The following is a 25,970-nucleotide window of genomic DNA, read 5'->3' as shown; positions in this document are numbered from 1 at the left end:
TAGAAGTCGCTCCCCTTTGTTCAGTGGACTTGGCCAGGCCTAGGGCGGACCCACTGCTGGCCAAGGCTGAGCCAATTGGTAGCAGAATGTCCCGTGATAACGCCTCTGCGATAACGTATTTAAGTAGGGGAAAACAGAAAAAAAAAAGAGAGGAGAGAAGATGTGAAGAAGCTGAGCGGGGGCAGAGGCGCAGAGGGGGAGGCGCAGGCCTCATGGGCCTTGCAGGCCTCACCCTCTGGCCTCTTGCCAGGCAGCCGACTGGGCCCGACTTGGTCTGGCCCAGCTGCAAGAAGTGGAAAGGAGATGAGAAGTGAATAAGATGTAAAAAAGATCCTGAGAGACATCTACCAGCCTGTTGTGAGGAACAGCTGCAGACATCAAGGTCAGTTCAGAAGTGAGGGGGAGGAGTAATGCGGCTCCTGGCCAAGATTCCCCTGCAGCCTGTGGTGATGACCATGGTGGAGCAGGTTGTCCCCCTGCAGCCCATGGAGGTCCACGGAGGAGCAGAGATCCACTTGGAGCCCGTGAAGGACCCCGTACCGGGGGAGGTGGATGCCTGAAGGCAGCTGTGGCCTGTGGAGGGCCCACTGGGACAGCTGTTCTGAAGGGACTGAACTCCGTGGAAGAGATGACCCACGCTGGAGCAGTTCCACGAAGGACTGTGGCATAGGGGTGGGACCCCACAACGGAGCAGGGGAGGAATGTGAGGAGTTCTTCCCCCAACCATGAAGCAGCGGCGTGAAACAACATATGATGAACTGACTGCAACCCCCCCATTCCCTCTTCCCCCCTGTGCCGCTCAGGGAGGGGAAGGTAGTAGAGATAATGTTAAGCTTGGGAAGAGGGAGGGGTGGGGGGAGGTTATCTTGTTCTCTGTCTCATTATCCTGCTGTTTGTAGTAATAAAGAATAGTCTTCCCCAAGTCGAGTCTGTTTTGCCCGTGACGGTAACTTTAAGGATTTCTCCCTGTCCTTATCTCAAACCTTGAGCTGTTTTTCCTTATATTTTCTCTCCCTGTTCTCTCGGAAGGTGGGGGGAGTGAGAGAGAGACTGCGTAGTCTGGTCCCGATCAGGGCTGAACTACGACACACAGAAATCAAAATCAAAAGATTTTCACCTACTTATGAAATTGCCCAGCTCTGTCTTCATTGTCTGCATACAAAAACATTTTCAAGGCATAATTCTCCACATGAGCAGAACCAACAATTTCCTGAGTAATTGCTTCATTATCACCAAACTGCTTTTTCATCTGCAAAAAGGTGAAAAAATATGTTAATTACTTTGTTAGACCCTAGCAATTTTGCAATCTAATTCAAACACAAGAAGAAGCTGCTGATTTAGACAAAGCCAAGTACAATTTAAAAAAGAAACAACATACACATCAATTATTTTACAAATCTCCAACTTTTAAAATAACAAATGCTAAAAGTAGCATGCTAAAGAGAAAGCATACTCTTTCAGAGGGAGAAATATTATGAATAAGTAGCTCTGAATACCATCTTCAATCACAAAATACTTTTAAAAATCCCAAGTGAAACTAAAAAATCTGTTAAAAATAAACACAAATACAGTATTGTGAAGGAATACCTACAGATATTTTTCCCCTTACTATCCAAAAGACCAAGCACTCTGAAGCTTGGTCTTGAAGTCAGGACTCAACACAGTTCAACTGATAAAGCAATACATGCTTTCTAAAGACACTGTAGGTCAGAGCGATCATGTATCTTTTCTCTTGTAAGGTTATTTCACTGCAGTTCACTACATCTTTCAAAGTGTCTGAGCGCTACCTTCACTGATCTAGTGACCTATGGATTTACTGGAATTTTAAGTGCAAGCAGTGTACTGTAATTCAAAGACCTCTTTTCAAAGACATGAGAGTAGAAGAATTCTCAGGTTTCCTAAAAAAAATCAGTACAGCAAATAACTCTCTAACAGCTACAACAGGTGGATTTACAGCTTCTGAATTGGCTTACTGTTCGCATATAAGGAAATCTCAGATTATCCTTAGAGAACAAAAACAGGAACACTGCATGATACTAACCTGCAACCTTTATTTTGCCCAAAGATTTAGAGACAATCTCTGAACAGCAGTTATTTTTCATTGTGCGTGTGAAGAAAACATAATCATGCAGGCTGTATTTCCATATTTTTTAGACTTCTGCCAACTTTTTAATACACAAAATGCTGCCGCAAAAGTTACTTGATTTCAGCAGTGAAATATAAACTTCCAAAATAGAACTTCAAATTTGAAGACTTTTGTCAAACTCATACTCTACATAGTTTTCAAAAAGTATTTGTGTTTTATAAAGTGTAACTGTTTTTCTTGTGAGTGCACCACAATTTATAAGTTGCAAGATATATAACTGAAATGAAACACTGAGATTGAGGAAGAAAATCATTTGTTTATATGTATATATCATAAGCCTTACACTAAGAAATGACTTCTTACTATACTTGATTTGATATCCAATGGAGATGATTTCAAGTACACAAATGACACTCAGTTACATACGCTTCTAAAAATATTAAAGTTAACTAAGATGTTTACTTTTGAAAATACCCTTCACACAGTGTAATTCACTACAACAGTGTACTGTGATTCAGTACAACAGTACTGATGTTTTACATGATGATTCATAATCTGAACTTAAAAATCAAGCAAATTTGGTTTAATTTTCCTAAAAACATTTAAATGTAACAGTTACCTATTGGAAAAGTAAAACAACATAATCATATGTAAAAATATTCCTGATAGAAACACGCATTTTGGATACAAAATCACTGTATTTAATTCACATATTTGGAATATTATAGTTTCTTGCAAAGAACACATCTGGTAATTTCCAGATATATTTACACTGTTTTATTCTTTGCTACTATAAAGTTAAGGATGGTTTGTAAACTTCTGTCTTAACCTCTACAATAATCGTGGCAACACACAGAAAGCTGTCAGAAACATTTAGTACAGAGCTGCAGCACCCCTTTGTGCCCCCTTGCTGGTTAAGGACAGACTGAAAATGGCTGCTATTAAATTACTGCAAAGGTCCAACTTATGAATATACCTAAGGTTCCTAGCCCCAAAACTACTTATTAGATCTCCTCAGAAGTGCTCTTTCCATCCTTCCATCACTTGGCTACATAATAGGAACTTCAATATCTGAGCATCAGTTGTCACACAGATAATCTTACCAGCCACTGAAAGATGAAACCCTGAGGTTTTTCTGGTTTTCTAGTCTTTCAATATTTAAAACAAAAGGGGTAACTGAACACTCCAGACAGATTAGTTGCTGCAGTACCACAAAGGATTGAATACATTTTAACAATTCTTAATGAACAAAAAGGAAAATCTTCCAGAGTTTTAATCTCATTTGTCCTGCTACCTCTCTTCCTTTTTGAGCATTCTATGATTCTACGAAAAATCAGACCCATTAAAGATCATAGAATCACAGAATGGTTTGGGTTGGAAGGGACCTTTAAAGGTCATCTCGTCCAACACCTCTGCAAGAAGCAGCAACATCTCCAACCAGATCAGGTTGCTCAGAGCCCCGTCCAACCTGGCCTTGAATGTTTCCAGGGATGGGGCATCCACCACATCTCTGGGCAACCTGTTAAAATTTGATGTTATTTGATGTTAAGGTGTTAAAATTTGATGAAATACACCAAGAAGTCCCTGTACACTGGATTTTCCATTGCTAAAAAAGCAGAGATAAAACAGAGCAAGAAGCACAAGGCATGTATAAAGGTAAAATGGTTCACATGTCATTTTTTTTTTTCTGAAGAACTGAAGGTTGTTGCACTAATTTCACACAAACTCTTCAGGCATTGCTATGGCTAGATTTTGGATGGAATCATTAATAATGAACACCAAAAGAACTGTTGCTTCATTTTTAAATGTTACTTTATGCTTCCAAATGAGCACTTAAACCATAAAATCCACACAATACTTCCTTCAGGACTATTGAAAACTCCAGCATATGAACATACACAGCTCCTGGAACTTAAGCTAACCATCTGCATAATGACCTTTCTTTATTTAAGTCTGTTCTATTTAAGGTTGTTTGCTTTTTTATACTATCAGGTCCACTCAAAAAAGCCTGGCATAGCTATGTCTTACCAACACGGAGAGAACTCTGCTTACAAAAATTCATACTGTAAGATCCCCAGTCTTTAACAGAGGATACGAACAAAACTCTCTTTATCTTTTAGAGAAAGTTTTAAAAAACTGCCTGGGTACAACAGTTTAAGTAAAAAATTTCAAAAGCACCAAAGACTAGGCTAGCCATTCCTACAGCAGTGAAAGTAACTCTCACAAACTTCAAGGAATCAAAGACAAATCAATAAAAAAGTCTTTTAGAACTCCTGCATTGTAATGAATTATGATTTCTCATGAGAATATGTACGAATAAAGCATTGTAATTCTTGTTGTCTAGACAAAATCTTACTGTAAATGTCTGCTGTATGAAATTTCAGTTGTTTTTGCATGCATACATACATATAAACATACATTTCCACATACAGCTTTATCTCCTTTCAATCCTTCTGCCAATTTATTACGTACAACTTACATTTATACATTATGCCTGCATACAGAATAGTTGCATCAATGACTGACGACAGAGGAAAAATAGTATTCACAGAAGCTTAAATACAAATTAAAATAACATTGTGAATCATTTTAGAGAAGAGCAATAAATTCTACTTACAGCTTCCAACTGATCCATAAGTTTAGATAAAAATTTACGGCATTCTGGGGTTTTACTGTCAATCTTCATCCCTGTTTGCATTGCATACAAACGACCTTTAAAGGAGACAGAACATACAAAAAAGTCAGAAGTTATTATCTAAGGCAAAACTCATAAGTAAACAAAGCAACGCCCCCCCCACACATCTGAAAGACAAACTCATCTCATGGTTTAACAATGTGCTACTACAGTACTAGTGAGCAATGACAGTGAAATCTAGATTCCATTCAGTCTTGCAGAGATACTAGGAGATATTTTTATAAGATTTATGCTTTATTTTTCTCAATTAGTGTTTCTGCTGATTTCAGATTGATGCTTTTACCACTATGATGCCATATTATGTGCTTTTGTAAATAATCACCATCCTTGTTTGCAAAAGTGCTTTTGTAGATAATCACCATCCTCATTTGCAACTCTCTCAAATAGGAACTTCAAGTCAATTTTTATCCCTGATCATGTACGAATAAACTTCATATGACTTCCATATATGTACAGAGTGTATGGATATATCTCAAAAATGGAAATTCATGTAGCAGGAACTAGCTAACTTTAAAACTCCACTTTAACAAATGGAATTAAGCATCTATTATTTCAATGAATAGGCATACATATCATCAAAAGACACAAGATACAAATCTGAACTTTAAATCAAACAAGACAAACTTTATTAAACTTTCCCAAGTAAAGTTGACAGTTTTTCATAAGATCTTGACAATGAAAAATGAACATCTTCTGATTAAAAATTATCATTTTTGTAACAAAAAAAATCTATGAATTTTAGATATGCACATAGCAGAACTTCATATGCTTCAGGAAACTGTGGGTAAAATGAAACAACTACGATTTTTTTTACTAGGATTATTTACTATTATTTACCATTCCACCAGCTCTCACTCCTGACCCTCACAGGAGTCCTACAAAACACCTTCAAATGCAGAGCTTAAGAACTAAAAGCTGTAATTCTACCAAATATTATCATGAGCTAGTTATTACAGCATACCCCACTGTCCTTTCTGTAGGTCTCAGAGTTCTGCAAGTAATCCTCATTCTCCTTCCAAGCACCTCTTCATGCACTAAAGATAGCTTTTCCCCTTCAGATTTTCTCAGTAAACACAAATATAACACAGTTGTTTTCAAACAGCACTTATCCTGATGTTTGCTGCAGAACAAAGCATTACATGCTCAAAAACTTGTCTGCCTTTTCCACTTATTATCAGTCTGTCTAATAAAATTAGACCTCTCTCTACAAAACTTACCTAGGTTCTGCTAGTGGGCATCACAATTTAACTCATTCTTCTGGATTTTAAAAGTAGCATTTCACATTTCATATACAATTGATTATGCAAACCAGACAAAGTGTACATTCCTTATTTGGGACTGCAAAGCTGACAAACTTTTTAAAGCTGTTGGGCTGCCCAACTATTTAAAGACCAAAACCAAAAAAGTACTTGTGCCCTCCAATGCCTCTCTACTTCTACATTTCCAATTTATAAAACCACCTAGCACCTTTGTATTCAAGTTTTCAGTAAAGAACAATCAAGCAAAAGTCTACTCTTGAGAGAAACTTCAGGAATAAATAAACGCTATGAACAACTGACCATGACAAACAAAAGACAGGAATTTTAACAAAAATTGCTATGCAGGTTTTGTGCTATGTAGGTCTCATCAGATATGTAATCTTAAGTCAACCTTATTTATCTATCTTCAGGATACTGACATGTTAATATTAAAAATTATGAAACCAGCACGTATAAACTTGAAATTGCATTTCAAAGAAATTCAAACACAGAAAGATACAGATATTTATACCTGAGGCACTCAAATTAATTTAAATCCACTGCCAACTAAAGTACTGCAATCACACGACGAAGAGTTAATACTTACAGTGTTCAACTAAGCTGACTTTAAGTACATACTTGATTGTAAGCTTCCCTGAACACATTTCATGGTTGATTTAATAATGTAAAACTTAGGAATTAACATAATGGATTCTAGACCTACGTGCCATCTAGAGCAGGTATTTATTTTTGACGGCTGCAAATATCAGACATTTTCAGAGGAAATCATAGAATCACAGAATGGTTAGAGTTGGAAGGGACCTTCAAAAGTCATCTAGTCCAACCCCCCTGCAAGGAGCAGGGACATCCCCAACTAGATCAGGTTGCTCAGAGCCTCGTCCAACCTGGCCTTGAACGTTTCCAGGGATGGGGCATCAGCCACCTCTCTGGGCAACCTGTTCCAGTGTTCTACAACTCGCATTGTAAAAAATTTTTTCCTAATATCCAATCTAAATCTACCTGCCTCTATTTAAAACCATTACCCCTCGTCCTATCACAACAGGCCCTACTGAACAGCCTTTCCCCATCTTTCTTGTAGGCCCCCTTGAGGTACTGGAAGACTGCTATCAGGTCTCCCCGGAGCCTCCTCTTCTCCAGGCTGAACAGCCCCAACTCTCTCAGCCTGTCCTCATAGGAAAGGTGCTCCAGCCCTCATATCATCTTTGTGGCCCTCCTCTGGACCTTCTTCCAACTGGTCCATGTCCAAGAAAGTAAATTAATTTCAGACTGATATGAGTTAGAGCAACACAAATTCAGAATACCCTTGGTCATTACAGGATACAGATTTATCTTACTTGCTGAAGAATTTTGGAAGAGAGATGAAGATGCATACATTTACATAAAAAGAACTCTGTTTCCACATAAACTGAAATCTTGTAAATGACTTTAGTCTTGAGGACTGGTTTAATTATTAAAAAATCATCTTATTTGTTATCTGCTTAATTGTTGCTCTTCTGTTACTTATATGCGGCTTTTTTTTTTTCCACATTCACTGCAAACACATCAGTTCGAACAGTGAAAGTAAGATAATTTTTTTCCTCAAGAACACCAAAAGGGGTGTATTTACAGGACTGTGACATCTGCATGCTTTGTAGGCAGCCCTAAAAAGCCAGTCCTCTCCCCTCTTAGGATTTCGAAGACTGAAAAAACTCGAAGACTCGGTTCAGGCATTCCAATGAACAAAGGCAGAAGAGTGAGTCTTGAGAGCACAGAGAACACAGGTCAAAGAACAATAGTTACAGATAAAAAACACGTTTTTCTTGTCTATATATAAATTTACACTGTGGGTGACATCAAGCAATGTTCCATACCCACACCACTTTGCTGATAACACAAGACTGTGGGACCAAGATGCCCATGAGTCCTCAGGTCATTCAAGACTGACGGACTATTATTCAAAGTGTACAGACCATCAAGAAAACATGAATGTGCTCTAGCAGCAGCTCAACTGATACTAAGAACAGAGACATCCTACAGACAGACTATTAATGTCACCTGAACTAACATTAAATGTGTTCCACCTGTCACAGCAACTACATCTCTGTACCACAAAATTGACTATACAAGACAGTTACCACATCTAGCCATCAAACCCCAATGCCTATATAAATTGAAGAGGAGATCTGCATGATCTCTTTAACTGGTAAAAGGTCAAAGGACACTTAAGTGACCCTAACAAGTCTACTGCACTCTAAGAACTTTCAAAGTTGAGAATTTGTGCATACTTCTTCCATTATAGTAATATGTTCAAAAGGAATACTGCAAAACTAAATCTGCCCAGAGACAGGCCTCTGGTAAGGCAATCACTGAGGTATGGGCAAAAGCTATTCCTTCTTTCTGAAGTAAGCGGTCATCAAGAAAGAGTATGATGTTTGTGAAAGCTACTACTGACAGAGAATCACTATCTAGCAGCATTCAGTAGTGAGAGGGAGTCTTGCCTGAAACACCATTGATAAAACCACCTGATTGTAATGAAGAACTAGGCAATCTGCTGGTCAGAAAACACAAACCATAGCCTACCAGTCAAAATCTCCTGGAACATCAGTTTCAATTGATGAACTGAAGATATAGAAGGGGAGTATTCTCCAGTGTTTGAAACTCAACAGTGACAACAAAACATTGTTAAGTACATTTAGGCATGCTTATTGCTTTACTTAGTGCTGCTCTAAGCTAAAAGTGTGGCTTGGGTGTTGAAAATCTCTATCAACAATCATTAAACTTATGAAGCAGACAGCAAGTTCAGTAGGTTTCTCTGACAGAAACAGAACAGGAAGAAGAGGAAGTACTTTGGTATTTGCCTCTACAGACACTACTGGAAAAAAAAAAAGATCATTTAAATGTTTTGAAATTTCCCTTTTGAAATTATCTGTATGAAGAGCAATAGTGAGTGAATCTGAAAGCAGTAATTCCTTGCCTTACTACAGAAACAGAAAAAGGGTCTACTAGTTCTATTCTTTGCTTTTTTTTTTTATTTTTATTATTATTACATCTTATCCCCAAGGCAAAGAATCTTAATTTATTTCCAAACACAAGTTTTTCCATGTCTGCATCTTTTGCCAGCCTTCTCTCTGCTCTAATTTTGAAATGTCCCAAGTATTCTATATGAAGGCTATCCGTAAGACCATGTTGCTTTGTGTTGGTTTTGATACTACTACCTTCGCCAATTAAGGCGTCACAAGTCTCTTACATGTGTGGCTTTTTCAAATTTTCTATGTGGTTTATCACACAAATATTACTCACGGCCAGGACACATGACAGGAACTAAAAGATAAGTTTTGATCTAGTGAAAAAAATATATTATGTCCTTTTCCTGTCTAACTTGCAGCAAATGGGCAAGCTAACTTCATTACAGAATTTTCAGCAGCAATAACCAAAACAATTTTCCTGTGTTAATATAACCAGTGAAATTTTAAACTGGCAGTTAATGGTCAAAGAACTGTCCTCCATGTTTATGTTGACAGGTAATCTCAGTAGCAAAGAACTCATAAGCAAGAGGCCAAACTTTTACCAACTGCAACATCTCTGCTGAGAAAAACAAATGTAACATGAGTTCAGTCTTCCCCCACCCCATACCTGAAAGAAATCAGAGTCATTATTTACATTCCTTTAAATACAGCTGTTCTGGTTTCTATAATATTGCAAAAGTAGTGGAATGTATTATTACTGTGCTTGCTAAGTCACAAAAATTTTGCTTTAATGCAAGTGGTTCAGTTTCTAATAACTAGAAGTTAATATCCTGAATGGTATGGACACCACAGAAAGAAATCCTCTTAGTGTTCTGTATTACAGTTGCATTATTTCGTCTTTTCAAAATACTACACTTCAGATGACATTTACATTAAAATTATCTCAGGGTTCTTCTCTTCAGAACTTCTCTCTACACACTGAAAAATGTTTAAAGTGCAGGTTCCTAACGACCACAGTAATATACTGTAGAACTAAACAACTAGACTTACAAAAGCCATTTGCTTGGTAACTTTTGATAAAAAATTTCCTCTATGAAAAGCCAAGCTGCTAAAAATTCTGACACAAAAAGACATCTAAAACCATACACTGTAGCTGCAAAAAAATGCAAGTTTTTAAAGCCTAAATGAAGTACTTGAGGAATGTAGACACTCTTGGAAATAAGTGTAATTCTCATCCCTCTTCAGTATTTGTGATGAACATCTGGAATATCTGGGAACAAATAAATGGAGTTATTGGTTCTTTTTAAGCTTGCTTTATGCACTTGGCTTCATAACAGATACAACCAAGATTTTTTTGCACCCTTTATCCAAATCGAGTAGCATAAAAGACTTGTGTGGCAAACAACAGTAGTATATGCATAAAATAAAGCACTATGGAGATAAAGGAGGCTACAAAGAACTAATCTCTAAATATGAATTAATATTATAAGTAGAACTAAAGTCATTAGTAATCTTCTATGCACAAAGGACTGTTTTGCTAATTATTAACTAAAAGAGGGTTTGCTCTCAGTTTGCAGACAGGACATTTATCTTCAAATTCATAAAGACTTGGCAAGTGATCATTCTCAGAAAAATGTTTTGCCAAGACAACTACAAAATTTATGCCTTGATTTGTTGCCCTTAATCTTTGTTCAGCAAATACTAAGTGTGGGTGTGCTGGAAGGAATTATACACTGAGCTTTACAGAAACTTCTCTGCTTTTATTTATGTCACGTAATACCACGTTATTTTTCCTTTGCTAACACACAGCACAATTTCAGGGAGAGTATTTTGTCTTTAGTATGTGCCAGGTATTCATTCCTAATACACAGTAAGTTATTCCAAATTTATGTTTGGATAACAACTGAAATTCCTCTCACTCCCATTTTAAACTAACTCCGTGCCAAGTAGAAATACTGGAGAACAAAAGTTCCAGCCAGCAAGCATGCACAATAGGTTAATTCTATTTTCTAAATTCTGTACTACTACCCATCTTTTTTTCCTAGTCTAACAGGATCAAAAGATTGTTCTTCCCCACACGTATTTAATTCTCTAGTACAGAAAAAAAAGAATTATTAGGAACTATTTTTTACATTTAAAAGTTACAAATTGACATTAAATAGTAACAAAAAAAACCCTCATAAATTTTACTCATATTTTGATACTGACTAAGAGATGAAAACTTTTTCAGGCCATAATTTATTACTCATTCATATTCTACACCTTCCTCTTCCCTTTGTCAAACCACTGACAGAAAAATGTTCGTTAACTGCTTGGTACAGGAAGACAACAGTTGGCTCACAAATGTTGGAGCAAGGGACACAAACACTAAATTGGACTGTACTCAAACTACTGCAAATGCATTTTCATAAAGAATGCATCTGAAAGAAAAATAACAATGAGTTACATGAACATTAATGCATCACACTTCATTCATGTAGTTTCTGTATGCAGATCAGAAATATATGCTATTTCTACATAGTGAGTCAAAGTTGTCCGAATTCAAAGACTTTAAAAAATAGATTTAATAGCACTGACAAGCAAACTTTGAAGGGCCTTATACCTCCTCTTCATTATATGATGCTGAGGGAAACTGGCAAAAAGACAAGGTAAGTATTAGGCTGGCAGCATGAACTCAAAATTTGAAACATTCCAGAGAAAACAAATTACTTCAAAATATTTATTTTCAAGTAAAATTATTCTAAGGAGAAATGCAAGAAAAAAAATGTTCTGAGACAAGAGTGGAGGGAAGGAAAACTACACACAAATTTAATTAAGAAACTCAAAACCAAAAAGGATAGTATCATGACCTCCTCTTCCTCTCAGATTCTTTTATAGAATTCTATAATCCAACAGAAGAAAATTGATTGATAACAGTATATTTCAAGGTTATGTTACATGCCAGACAAGCTTTGTCAAATCAAAACTATCTCACATAAAATATCTCTTACTTTAAATTACTGAAAGTTAGAATTATTTAGAATTCACTGTTACTTGAAGAATAGCAACTTGTAAACAAAATAAATTGGTAAAACAAAATTTGCAATTACAAACAAAAGTGGTAATTATTAAGGTAGGATGACAAAACAAGTCATCTAATAATATATATTATGAATCCTAGGAAATCACCACTCAGTACTCTACACTGTCATTCTTCAGTGTGGTTTAAGGACCAATTTCAGTCTCATAAAATGTCATTAAGAGATCTGTATGTGGAATTCATAGGTTTCTAAGCTTTTGCACAATATTTAAACTACCAGTATTTTTCAAAGCTTGTCTCTATAGTCTAATAAAGAAAATGAAATATTTCTAATTAAAACAGGAAAACTACCTTAACTGCAGGACTTATAGTAATTGAGATCTCAAGAAGGCAAAAGGATCAGAAGGCAGCCACTCTGGATTAGTTAGTCATGAGGATAAAACATCTTTTAGTGATCAGAGCACAAACCTGAAGCACTCCTGTGGAACATCATCCAGTTTAGTTTAAACTGGAAGAGACCTATTTCATGCTCTCAAACTACTGTGTGAGGTGAATTAAAGGACCTTAGATGGGTATGACCATGAGATAAGCTTCCGAAGTGCACTCCTGACCTTAATTGGTAACATTAGGAGCTGCATTAGGAGAAGCACTGCCAGTAAGTTGAAGCAGGTGATCTTTCCCTTCTCCTTAGCACTGGTGTGACACACCTGGAATGCTGGGTCCAATTCCAGGCTCCCAGTCCAAGAAACAAAGAAAGGGGCACAAAGATGATGAAGGGCTAGGAACATCTGTTGTACTAGGAGAGGTAGAGAGCTGTGACTGTTTAGTCTTGAAAAGAAAAGGATCAGAGGGTTCTTACCAACGTGCATAAATACCTGATGTGGGGAGTTGGGCAGTAAAGAGAGAAGACAAAGCTCAGTGGTGCCCAGTGACAGGACAAGAGACAATGGGCACAAAATTAAATACAGGAAATTCCATTTAACATAAGAAAAATCTACTGTAAGGATAACCACACACTGGAACAGGTTGTTCCTAGCAACTGTGGAGTCTCCATCCTTGGGGATATTCAAAACCTGCCTGGACACTGTCATGACCAACCTGCCCTACTGAGCATGCCTTGAGTAGGGGACTGGACCAGGCGCTGCACAAAGTTCCCTTCAACCTCAACGTTTCTGTGATTCTGCAAATAAGAATCCTGATATTGATGCATTCCTTCTTCAGAAGTAGCAGCAAACCTCAGACAGGAAAAGACAGTTCTTAAATCTATTTCCAGAGGCCCAAGTTGAATAAAGTCCCATCAAAATCTGTCAATTTTATGGTGGAAAAATGCATGTTAGTATATCTACACTGTACAATTGAACTTTAGGAGTTTTATACAAATTCACATAGTTCAGAAATAAAGTTTCAATCTCTGAAGTACACTTGTTCTATTTTATGTTCTTATTTGTAGGTCTGTAAGAGCAGATTATTTTAAAATATTAGCTATGTAATCAAAGCAAGTGCCAAAAATACTACAATAGTTAACATAATCTTTAGTTTTTGCTTCTACCCACAGTTTGCTTTGAAGACTGTGGGGTTTCTGCATTTATCTGTTATTCCAATCACTTCTCACTGTTTTTCTGTTTCCACAGATAAATCAGAGTTTTAAGAGTACAGTTTTCCCACTTCAAATTTTTGAAACAAATCAGAGTAAATAAGCTAAGATTGAAGACAGAAAAAATTTAAAGCACTGGGGAAAAAAAAAATTGAGAAATATTGTATTTATACTCACACTACGATTATAACAAGTCTCACAGTACACTATGAAATATGAAATGGATATCTACTTCTTAAATACTTGACCATTTCAATTAACTTATCGTGAGTAAAGAACAGATTAAATCTGTTCTTCAGTATGTAATCTCTAATAATAGGCTTTAAATAATGTTCAGTATAAGTAGCACACAAAAGTTTTACGCCACCAGCAATATGAGAGCATGGAAAATGTACTCTTACAAACGTATTCAATAAAAGCAGTACAAAAAATTAATATTCAAATTGGAAAGCTCAGGAATTTGATCTTATTAGATAAGGAACGTTATAAGAATATTATTTTATGCATTTTAATTCTACAATGCCCCAGTTAAACGAAGTCAGTAAGTATGTGCACAACCTCTGCAGTGAAATACAGGAAATACCAGTTACTTTTATATCCATTAATACTGCTGAATTACACACATCTTCTAAATTAGTCATTCATAATGCATCAAGATACAATAAAAAGTTGAATAAAAGCCCAATTAAAATAATAGTCTTGTTATTAGTCCTCTGCTTTGAGGAAGGATCAGTAAAAAATTAACAGTACTTCAGTTGTAAAATTGCACAGTAAAAAGATTTCCCTAATTCTGATGCAGGCCATTAACTTTATTTTTTTGTCTTTTTTTTATTTTTTAAATGAAAAAAAAAGTATTTTAATTGGTATGCAGCAAGAAGCTTGTTTCAAGGATATGACTGAATTTGAAAGTAAAAAGTCAGCCACATTTAACAGATGGGTATTTCCGTTAAAAGCCAAATTACTTTTGATTTAAGAGGTTTTCAACTACTTGTGGAAAAAAAAAAAAAAAATCTCTTTTGCTTTTCTCTGTGTCTTGATCCCACAAAATCAGAAATTTCAACACAACAGTAAGGTCCTTCGGAAGGACTTCTCTGGTGCTTTTCGATCTCAAGAATTTGAGAACTATAGGAGACTTTCTTCACATCTTTTTTAAACAGATCAAGTCTACCAATCTCACATGAATGCTTTCTGATGTTTACCATACTGTAAAGCAAAAACTATCACAGCCCTGCTTTTTGGAAGTTATTAGAATATTTTTTTCATGTTGCACTCACTGCATATCCAAACACCGTTGTGTGTTAGGATGTTATACATCATGAAACATCAAAGCTTTTCTGGCAACTCACTGGCATTCTCTCAATACTTTTGAATCAGAACATCAATGGCCAGTAAGCATAGAAGTATAAAATAAACTACCAATCATCTTTGAAAAGAGCTTAACATTACTGAAAGGCTGAAACAAGAGCCGTTAAGGAAAATCCTGCTTTAAACACTAGACCATAAGTTTTCAGAAGACAAAACTACCTCTCAAACTTTGCAATTTTTCAAAAAATAACATCTGAGTCAAACTGCCTATGGCACAGTTAGAAATACAATTTCTTTGGTTATTACACAGGCAAGAGATATTTTTAATCAAAGCCTGCCTCCTTGTGTTTGCAGAATAACATCTCAAAGTAGTCAAACAGACTCATGTACGTTTTCAACAAAAGAAAGTTATTTTATTGACCACTAATCACTTATTTTTCCTTTGCTATGCAATCAACACAGCATCCTTTACTGGTATTCCCTTATACCTATCGAATCAGATGACCTTTTCTGAATCTGAAATACCTAAATACTTATGACAATTATCAACAAAATAATAAAAAATGTGAGAAAAAGGGGAGGTAAGCATTTTAAAAGAAAGTGGTAGATTACTGATGAACACTTACATTAACCACAAAGCATCTAATCTCCTCAGAAGGAAAATTATTTTGTGAGATCATGTCCTGTACAACTTAAAAAAATAAGATTGGTTTCTTTATTTTTCTACAGTCTATGTTCTAAGTAGAACAAATTTTACAATCCTGTGAATTTATGGTACTTAATGTCAAGAAAAAAAAAAATATATATTTTTATTGCTTCAGTCAGTTATGTCCATCTACTAATAGTGGCCAGGGCTAAAAAATGTAACAGTTTACAAATAGCATATAAAACTACAGATTCTATGCTGATTTGAATTTCAATACCTAAAAATGGAGTTAAACATGAAGGCTTTGTAAGGAACACAGAGGATTACCAGAAATAAAACAATTTTTAATTTTTTGCAGTGCTTCTAGCAAAGCAAAGTACCTCACAAAAAAAAAAAAAAAATCTGTGATGTGTTATGGTGCACAAGAGCATCAATGTCGTTCTTTCAACACAGAAAATTATATGGCAGTTGAAAAATAAAAATCATCCCTGCTGTAGCTATCCATGCTACCCACATTGTGTAAACCAGAGATTAATGTTCATCAAATGACAGTTTCTTTAAATCAACATATGCCAGCAATATTTAAAAAGCAAGAGTCCTGTCTTCACCCCAAGCCACTGCGTCTTGTTCCTTGTCTTTGTCTGTATGGGAGCACAGCTGTTTAAGTGGCAGTGAATTGGCTTGGCTGAAAAACAACTTATTGTTGTTTTTCATCATCAATGTTTACTTCTGAAGCACACTAGGGTAGCGAATGAAATGCCAGAGCAGGCCTACAGCATTTTCTTTAGGTGGCAGTGCTGGTTTATGCCAGTTTAATGCTTCAAATGAACTACACTCAAAAAACATAAGAGGAAAAAAAAATAAAGTGATGTATACAAATAAAATGTGTAACTGCCATTCAAATTCCCAGCTTTGAGAGCACACCTCCGGTACCACTGTATGCTGACAACAGACAAAAATAATAAGATGAGCAGCAAACAGTTGCTCCTGAGCTACAGAAAGTAATGTTTTAGGTTGCAAACACATCTTTCTAGTGTTCACTTGCTTCTGATAATTTAAAATAGTTTGTGTAGCAGCTCTTATTATAAGAAATATACAAGTGGAATTGAGCTAAACTGCACATAAACCAAAACCTAGCAAACATACATCCATAGTGAAAACTACTGTGCCGTGGAAACTTTAATGGACCAAAGCTTCTGGCTAGGAATGAACCACTCCTGGCAACATTCCAAAGCTATAAACACCTTACTCTTCAGACTTGTAGTTACATCCATCAAATGACCAAAGTTCAGACATTCCCCCTCATATAGTGGCTGCGCAGACTTGTGACAGAACACACAGCACTGTCCCAGCACATGACCTTTCACCACAGGGTCCCCTCAGCTGGATGCTGCGCCACACCACCCTCCTGGGTCCTATGACACACAAGGTGCCAGGCACACGCCTGCAGACGAGGCTGGCAAAGAAGCACCAGCACAGAGAACACAACATCTTCCAGCACATCCCAGGCTTTCCTCACAGTATTCCTTCCACTCAATACACTGTAGCAAATGTATGGAGCTCCTCAGAAACATGTTTAAAAGAGTAAAGAAAGAGATGTTAAGTTTTTTCAGCGAAGCATCTAATGAAAAACGTTGCTTTAACTCCACATAAAATCTGTGCTGCTTTCAAAATGTTATCTGAAAGGTGTCCTGAATTTTTTTGTATATTCAGACTTACACTTTAAAAAACCCCAACCTTTTTAGGAAAGCTTTTCTTAGTCATAGCATGCTAGAAGTATATACAGTACATTTTTTTAACAGTAGCAATATGAATAATTAATACTTTAGGATTCCACATAATTGTCCCAAAACCACAATGTTCAAAATTAATGGTTCATAAACCTTACTTTTGCTTCAAAACCAGAATTTAAATAACAACAAGAAAAAAATCCCATGAAACAGGAATTCTGCATTTTAGTCAATCCAGACAAACTCATCAACCATGGGAGGAAATAAGTGTCATCAGTAGAACACTGGTGAAAATTAATTCTTCACCTTTGTGTATCTGAAAGAACAAAGGATCCAAGCAAGACCTGCCTTGAAATAGAGGTGTCACTGCTTTTCACTTTACGTAATAATGTAATGAGAAAGGTATCTCTAGCACGTATTTTTCAGCATACTCAGTAATGAATTGGATGTGCTGAAGTACTCAAATGAAAAAATAAGTTATACAAAACTTCAGGCTACCTAGGACAGACAATACAAAGGACTTTACAGAAAATGCTAATTATTCAACACATTTTTCCTGTACACAAAGACTTACATTAATTTTCAGAATGGAAAAGATATTAAGAAAATCAGAGATCAGACACTAAAACACTTCTGTTTTAAACTTAAAATAGACTTGTATTTTGTTACTTAGACTAAATGCTAGTATTTTTATTGTATAGCCAGACAGGGTGTTACATCTAATAACAAAACCCAAAGAAATAAAGAAAGACAGAAACAAACAGTGCAACTTGACCTAGCTGGTGCTTCCTGCCACATAAACTATGGTTTGTCCTGTGTTTTTCCAGTAAAAAAAGAGCGAGTACTATTGAAAACATTCAGTATTCTAATATATGGCTATCTTGCTTCCCTGGTGGCACTTTTCCACATTAGCACAGCAGTCCTAAACAACACGTAAAACTTAGAATTATTCTTCTGACACTGACATGACGGGTTTTCAGAGCTTTCTAAAGCCTGAATTTCATTAGTTCATCCTTCTAAACTTAAGACTGCCTTACCAATTAAAGTACCAGTTCTACCTCTATTTTTTATTTAACTATTTCTGAAGACAAGCTACTGACAAGTAAACCCCTCAAATGACCTCCTTGTATCTTAATAAAAAGAAAAAAACAGACAACGTAAGCATACATTTCTGGTAATCTGCTAGTCTTAGAAATTTTCCAAGTGTGGTGATTAACAATGACAGGAATTCAAGACTACTAACAACAGGTTTGCAGTTCTTAATTAACTATAGAAAGCCTTTTAGAAAGGCTCACAGACCACCCTGACGACCACCCTAAGTTAACCTGAAAAGTTTACATATTAATCTGAAAGATATCCAGTAAATTTTTTTTTGCTGTGTTCATTTCAATGAAACAAACAAAAAAGCACCACTGTAGAGAACTCGAAGAAGTCACAAAGCCTCACAGAAAACAAAATGAACACTGTTAAAGGGATAAAACATTCTTAAAGCCAATCTGCTTACTCAGACACAGGGCAGAAAGAAGGAAGTCTTTTCAGCAGGTGAAAATCTCTGAAAAGACTCTCGAATGTTAGGTTTTTACGATACTTAGGACTATCCCAACACAGAAGACTTGACTTCATACACCTGCCTACAAGCATGTATTTAGGTTTCGGCCGTACCCACTACAACTGCAAAGAAACTTAACTCTGCAGAAATAGAGCACACGAACGACAAGCCGGAGCTTGCAGCTGAAGCGGCAAACAAAGAAGACCCTGAACACCTCGTACCGCCCCGAGAGGTGGGGCTTCTCCTCCCGCCCCCACTTCCCGTACATCCGAGGGGCACTCCGCGCAATTCCACAAGCCAGGCAGACAGAGAGGGGGCGGCCGGGGGGCGGCGGCGGCCCCAGCTGCAGGGAGTGGTGGCAGGGCGGGGCGGGCTGGCTCGGGCCCGGCCCAGGCCCGGGGGGGGGCGGGTCGACGCTGCGTCCGCCTCACTCACAGTAGTACGCCACCACGGGTTCGCGCTTGTCCAGCTCCTGCGCGGTTCGCAGATGGTGCTGGATGCTCTTGAACTGCGGCGGCAGCGGGGGAAGCGCCGTGGCCGCCATCCCGCGGGCGACGACGCGAAGCGCCAACAACAACCGGCGGCCGACAACGGCTGTGGCTAGCGAGCCTGGCGCCGGTCGCTTCCGCTTCCGGCACGGGACGCCGGGGCGCGTGCGCGCGGGCGGGCTGACGCCCGGGGCGGTGCTCCCGGGAAGAGCGCCCCCTGCTGAGCGGGAGGGGCAGGGGACGGAGAGGGCGACGGGGCTGCAAGTGGAATTAATTTTCAGGTTGAAAAACCTTCTCCTTGAGCAGCCCTGAGGCTCACCCGAGGTCTGGGAGGCCCTCGTGCCCTCTGCTCCCAGGCATCGGCCCTTCTTCCCACAGCCCCTCGTTGGAGAAGCCTTGGGCAGCCGTGCCTTGGTTAATAGCGCTTCACCGGACTGGGCCGCTTCCCGGCAGCTGTTGGAAAGTCCGCCAGCCCTGCAAAGTACGGCTCGCAGGATCACCACTTCCCAAATAACTTTTTCTTGGAGGAACCTCCAGGGATTTCGGTTTTTACTGAGAGAGGATAAGAACAGCAAAAGAAATGGGAACTGTTGAAGCAAAATGGATCTCACAAATTGCAATATAAATTATGTTAGTGTCTGTCGTCTCGTTCTGACAGCATAGTTAAATGATTTTAAGATTTCTTTTAAATGACAGTGTTGCCAGACTTCCTCCTGGTCTCAAAATGCCTATCTGCAAAGCAAGAGAATGTCAGTGCTCCAGAGCATAAAGAACGATGTTGAAGAGAAAATGGAAGGGAGATGATGCCTGAACAGAAGTAAGGAAGACAAGAAAGGAACAGAACAAGGAGTGGTTATAGGACTGGGATCTTGTGGTGGTGTACTAGAAATTAGCTGTCTCAGAGCAACTATACCTTTTATGTAAAGGCAATCACATCACTTACTGGGTGTATTTAGCTTGTTTCATTGAAGATGATGGAGGAAACAATTACATCTCTTTGTTAAGTGAGAACTGAAATGGGCATGATGTCTGGCTAGAGATAAAACTGGCTGCAAATGCATGAGCTAGGGATTGCTTTGAGTGCTATCTGTGAAAATGAGGCAGCTAGAGTATGGTGGAAAACAATGAAAATGTCAAAGAAGCACTTAAAATGTGGCTATGATGTAAGCAACAAAAATACTTCCTACTGTCTTCTGGGAGACAGAACTTCATGTTTGCTGTGTAAAGAAATAGAATTGAATCAAAGAATCCCCAAGTGTATTATGTAATTCCTTTCATAATGGCAAAAAGAGCCTTCAGGATCATCTCAAATATTTGCTAAGCATTTCAGCTAAAATCAGTGCAACACTGAGAAACGCATGCAGGCATGTTATAAATCTCAGAGGGATCAAGGGTGGAAGAAAGCTGATAAAGAGCAATGTAAATGAGGATAAAAGTAGTGGGAGTTTGGAAGACTAGGAGGAAGAAAAATTTAGAGGCACTTGAGAATGCAATGAGTGCCAGGAAAACAAATGTCAAATATAGAAAAGAGAAGCGTTGACAACCGTGGGAAAATTATTTCTTTACATGGACTTAATATCTCCATCAACGTATTCCAGAAACTAATCACGGAATCAGTCACAGAAAAACATTTGCTCTAAAAGTCAATAATGCATATTTGACAATTTTAATTTCACAGGAAATGCAGAAAAAATCTGCATTGTATCTGATCTGGAAGAATAACGTGTTTTGCTATGTACCAGATTTTGACCACCAAGGGACAGGGCATGGTGGTGGATAATCCAGCTCCTAGAGTGCCCTCCCACCCCGGGATCCACAGGCAGTGGTGTGCCAGTCCTGGCTCTGCAAGGCTCTTGATGGTAACAGGGAACTCCCCTGAGGGGCTGGGGGTTTTGGCACCCCTCTGACCTCTCTGATGTGTTTTGAAATCTACAGAAGAAAACAAGAAGCAATGGAAGTATTAAGCACCATGGAAAATACTGACAAGATTTTGATGAAATTATTTTATTATTGTACAAACATCTGTTTAAGTGTGATTTTACAGTTGGTCACCACTATACCTACCACATGGAAGTAAATTCTTCTTTTTAGTAGCTATATGTACTGTATTTTATTTATAAGTAAGTTTTTTTTTTACCTGAGATTACAAGTTTAAATTGCTAAGAATAACTCCAGATGGATACCGATGTATACAACAAAAAATTAAGAATGTATCGACCAAAGCACGTGGCATATTACGCAAACAAGAAGTTAGCACAGTGATTCTTACTCCACTTGTAATTCTTGCAAATACCAAATAACTGGTTTAATATTCCACAAATTGGATAGCATGGACTGAACATACATTTAAGACAACATATAACTTATTTCTGTAGGGAAAAAATAACACATTAATGTTTTAATACATTGAAATTTGTCATCTTGTTCTTGATAAGCCTGTTAAAGAAATTACACATCTAGTTGTGATCCACTTTGATTTAAATGGCACAGAAGTAATCAAACCCAAGACAACTAAATCATGCAATCCCATTTATGTAACGAGGACTACTTTTGTGAGTGAGGATTACAAGGCTCTGATAACTCAACCTTGTTTGAGATGGCTTAACAGACAGCTGGTGCTAAAAGATTTTGTAGTAATTTTTCTGGAATTTTCAAAATATTCCTGAAAGAACCCAACACTGTCACTGGGATCTCAGCTTTTTACACTTTTATGCTCAGTATTGCCTATACTGTGTTTTTTTCACGTAAGTTAAACTTAGTTCAAGACGCAAAGATGTTCTTCACTTCAGTGTTACAGGCCTCAAACTATGTCCAAAGATGCTGACAGATTCCTTTTGACTTTGCTGGTTCCTGGATTACTGTTATGTACTGATGAATCTGAGTCTCTTGTTTCGCAGAGACTCAGAACAGGAATTGTTCAATTTAGTAGCCATAGAAAGTGATGAAAGAGGAAGAGGACGAAACCTTCCTTTTTTTTTTGTTCCTAGAAATTGAGGCTATTTGAAAAACAAATGAAAAATAGCTAATTGTTATGATTGCTATTTGTACATCTGTTATACAGGAAACTAATTCCTCCTTTCTTTTCAGTTCTGAAATCTGTGGGGTTTTTTTTCCATAACCTCACTTCAGCACAAGGAATGAAATAACTTCCAAGTTTAAGATGTCTATTAGTCCTTAAGAAGGAACTGTCACACGTGAAAACTTCTGATACTTATATAAAGTTCAAGACCTAACCTATCCAAATACACTTGTTGCATGGAATAGTTTCAGTATGCAGACTTCTTTTTAACTGTTATTCTAGCACCTTTAGTTTAGTTTAGTTTTAGTTTAGTTATTTTCAGAGCAATAAGAAGTTAAATGTGACTCACACAGCAAAAAAAATTCTGAGGTCCCAGTTCTACAGTCACACAGAAGCAGCAATCACAGAGATCAAGGTGTAACTGGACCCAGAAAAGACTTTTCTCTGAGATTTTCGTTTGACACTTTTAAGGCTCTTATGCGAAACTAACTCATAAAAGTCCTTTTACTCCTTCAAAATGTGGTTATAAAAAATCAGTAAAATCTCCTACATCATAAGCCAAAACGTAATGAGGGTAAGGCATTACAGTCAGCACAAAGTATACCATGCTAGTCTTTCACTTTTAAAAGGAGGTTCACAGCTAGCAGATGACACTATCTGGACTGCTGCACAGTAGGATGATACCGATGGGTATGTTGTCACTGCAGCCTAACCAGGAGTCTCTGCATTTGCAGAGATGCAAGTTGGAACAGTGGCACTGCCTGAGAAAGTGTTTCATCACTTTTTGGTACCCAGAGACAATCCACCACTACTGCTTAATTCTCAAGCCATAAAAACATGTAAGAAATTTGGAATAGTTTTTCCTGCAAGGTCAATAACTTTATTAGGTCCAATTGCATGTGTTCAGAAAAGCTGTGAATAAAAATACATTTATAAATAACCTCCTTGTCACACACAGATACTCCTCTGGAGGCAAAACTATCGTATGTGACAGGTCATGAAAACATGTTACTCTTGTAAATCTTATTGTCTTTGGTCTTGACATAGAAACAAAGATTATTCATGTAATGTGGTGGTTTTTAGATAAGTGTCAGATGACTACTCTGCAGCAGTAATCATGAGTGTGGTTCTCTTCTGCAATACTGCACAGAGGACAGGAGATGTTTTTTGTTCTAGCTTGAAATCATTGTTATAAAACTGCACGTGGACAAGGTGGTAAATGACTAGGAGTGACTGACATCACTGAGTTTTTAAGAAACCTAGCCTTCTACATGAGATCTCAAAAACTTTGGCAACACACACTTTTACAAGACCACTGTAATCACAGTAAATGTCTACACTGCAACAAGAAAAATTGTCTTTTCAGAGTGCCCTGGCACCACGTTAAACTTTTTTTTTTTAAGTGCTCCCACATCACACATGTAGATTGCATTCACTTTGAAATCAGAGAGCTGAATCTGAAGCCAAAAAGCCACAGCTTCAAGGATAATCCTTAAGAAAACAGAGAAGATACAAAAACTGCTATAGAATGACTTTTGGAGGGTATCTTCCTATTTGATGCTCTTACACACAGCATAAAGGTGAAAAATGCTCTGCGTACCAGTACAATCACCAGCTGTAATGTCCAGAATACCTAAAATGGAGCAGAAACATCATTGTCAGATCATTTACAAGTGCATCGGGACAGCTGAAACGTGCAAATATTGGAACATATGGCAAGTCTGTTTCTATATATATCAAATGTATAAACACTTAGATGACAATAAAGGTAAAAATCACTGTCTAGTGTTAATTTGAAAAGTTCAGTTGATTTCTGAAATGTGAGAATTGTTATGAGGAACAGAAAGTACAACTCTGTATTTAGTCACAGATGAAAGGTTATTAAAAAGAAAATATTCATGAAAAAGCTAAGTGATAATTAGCCAAATTAGTTACTATTTCTTATATGGAACAATTATGTTTAATTTTTGCAGTTTATTTTCTTAACATTGAATTTCTATGATTAAAAATTACCTGAGGAGTTATAGGCCTGAACTGCTTGCAACAGAAGAGATTAACCTTCCTCTTGTCTGGGTCACAGCTCAAATGCAAGGCCTCATTCTCATAGGCAGCAAAGCCTAAAACGCTGAGGAAAAACATACAAACTGATATAAAGAAAACAGTGTAGAATTGGCCAGTTACTGTTGGTAGCCTGACCTGCAAATCCCAGGTTTGTTCAACATGAAAACAAAAATGAACAGCATTATTGTCGGAGGCCTACTTGCTCTTTTTCATTATCCAAAATATTGATTTTATTCTGCTTGTTTTAAAAGGAGCGAGTTTGCCTATGAAGGCTGCAGTAGCCTTCCAACAAAATAATGGCTTAGAACACTTTATCATTGCTCCATCCGTTTGTCTAGCACTTACCAGTTAGTTTGTTTCACTGCCTTTATCTGTATTCTGCTGTTGCAGAATGCACCAAGCAGAGCCAGACGCTTCGACTGAAGGTCGGTTCGTTTTGCTGATGTATTGACTTACGTGGTGTCAGGTGACAGCAAAATAAGGACTGCCATGCCGTCATCAGACCTGACGATACGTGTTCTTGCAAATTAAGTTTCAGCTTCCCCGAAGGGGTCTTTCTAGCACCCAGGCAGGCTTGTTTTGGTGGGCATTGGGTCTCACCCAGGAATTCCTGCTGCTGGGCGGGCTCGTGAAGGCAGGAGGACATCGGGGGGAAGGGGGGAACATGGGGTAGCTCCCCCCCTGGTTTAGGGCCAGAAAGACCACTTGCTCCCAGCTCCACCCCGGGTCCCCCCTGCATGCTCACACACCTCTCATCTGGCTGGGGGACATGTGCAGGGACGGGGAGTTGCCGCACACTCTGCCCCCAGCCCTCAGGCCGGCAGCGGACCAACAATAGTGGGGCCGGGACCCCATGAATGGCAGCATCGTGTGCTGCTAACTGGCTCCATGTACCTGGAGTTTAATAATGTATTCTTAGCTAAGTCCAAGAAAAAGTCAGGATGCAACCAAACTCGAAAGTGTAGGTCCATGTCCTGGTTTTGGCTGGGATGGAGTTCATTTTCCTTTCAGTAGCCAATGTGTTTTGGATTTTGTATGTGAAGAATGTTGATAAACACACTGATGTTATGCGTTGTTGCTAAAGAGACCAAGGACACTGTCTGGCCTTCCAGGTCTCGCTAATGTGCAGGAAGCTAGGAGCGACAGAGCCAAAACAGTTGACCCAAACTGGCCAGAGAGAGTATTCCACGCCATAAATGTCATGCTCAGTATATAAGATGATATAGCTCGGGATGGGCTATATCAATCATTGGGACGTTGGGTGGTGAGAAATTGTGCATTGCTCATTTTTTATATTTTAGTATCCTTGTATTTTGTTATTATTGTCATTTTCTTTTGCTATTCTAGTGAGCTCTTCATCTCAACCCATGAAATTTCCTTTCTTCCTGATTCTCTCCCCCATCCCGCTGGGGAGTGGGAGGGAGAGCAAGAAACTGTGTGGTGACCAGGGCTAAACCACAACAATCCAAGATTCTGGATTCAAAGAAATAACAGCAATTGAATTAAAATAAATAATATTAACCACTCGAATATTGCTACAAGTAACTTAATGGCAATAATTGCTATTAATAATT

General features: G+C 37.9%; 2 protein-coding genes across 3 annotated transcripts in view; both read right to left on the bottom strand.

Moving 5' to 3' along the window:
• Window positions 1-19,445, bottom strand: part of VTA1 (vesicle trafficking 1) — a 42,648-nt gene extending 23,203 nt beyond the window's left edge. For both annotated transcript variants that reach the window (XM_086744089.1, XM_086744090.1), the window contains exons 1-3: window positions 19,264-19,445; window positions 4,704-4,798; window positions 1,122-1,249 (exon numbers count right to left, since the gene is read on the bottom strand). In XM_086744089.1, coding sequence (XP_086600215.1) covers window positions 1,122-1,249; window positions 4,704-4,798; window positions 19,264-19,372 — 332 coding nt within the window. In that variant the 5' untranslated portion in view covers window positions 19,373-19,445. The remainder of the gene's footprint in view (window positions 1-1,121; window positions 1,250-4,703; window positions 4,799-19,263) is intronic.
• A 4,129-nt stretch (window positions 19,446-23,574) lies between these two features.
• GJE1 (gap junction protein epsilon 1) lies at window positions 23,575-25,042 on the bottom strand. The gene is given in 5 exon segments (XM_086744599.1): window positions 23,575-23,640; window positions 23,643-23,932; window positions 23,935-23,968; window positions 24,349-24,531; window positions 24,911-25,042. Coding segments are annotated over 5 exon segments (705 nt in total).
• Window positions 25,043-25,970: the final 928 nt, after the last annotated feature.

Source organism: Chlamydotis macqueenii, chromosome 3 (genome assembly GCF_036417535.1).
Source record: "Chlamydotis macqueenii isolate bChlMac1 chromosome 3, bChlMac1.mat, whole genome shotgun sequence".
In the NCBI taxonomy this organism is placed as follows: domain Eukaryota; kingdom Metazoa; phylum Chordata; class Aves; order Otidiformes; family Otididae; genus Chlamydotis; species Chlamydotis macqueenii.
Note: the sequence above shows the minus strand (reverse complement) of the source record. Positions and strands in the feature narration are given on the sequence as shown.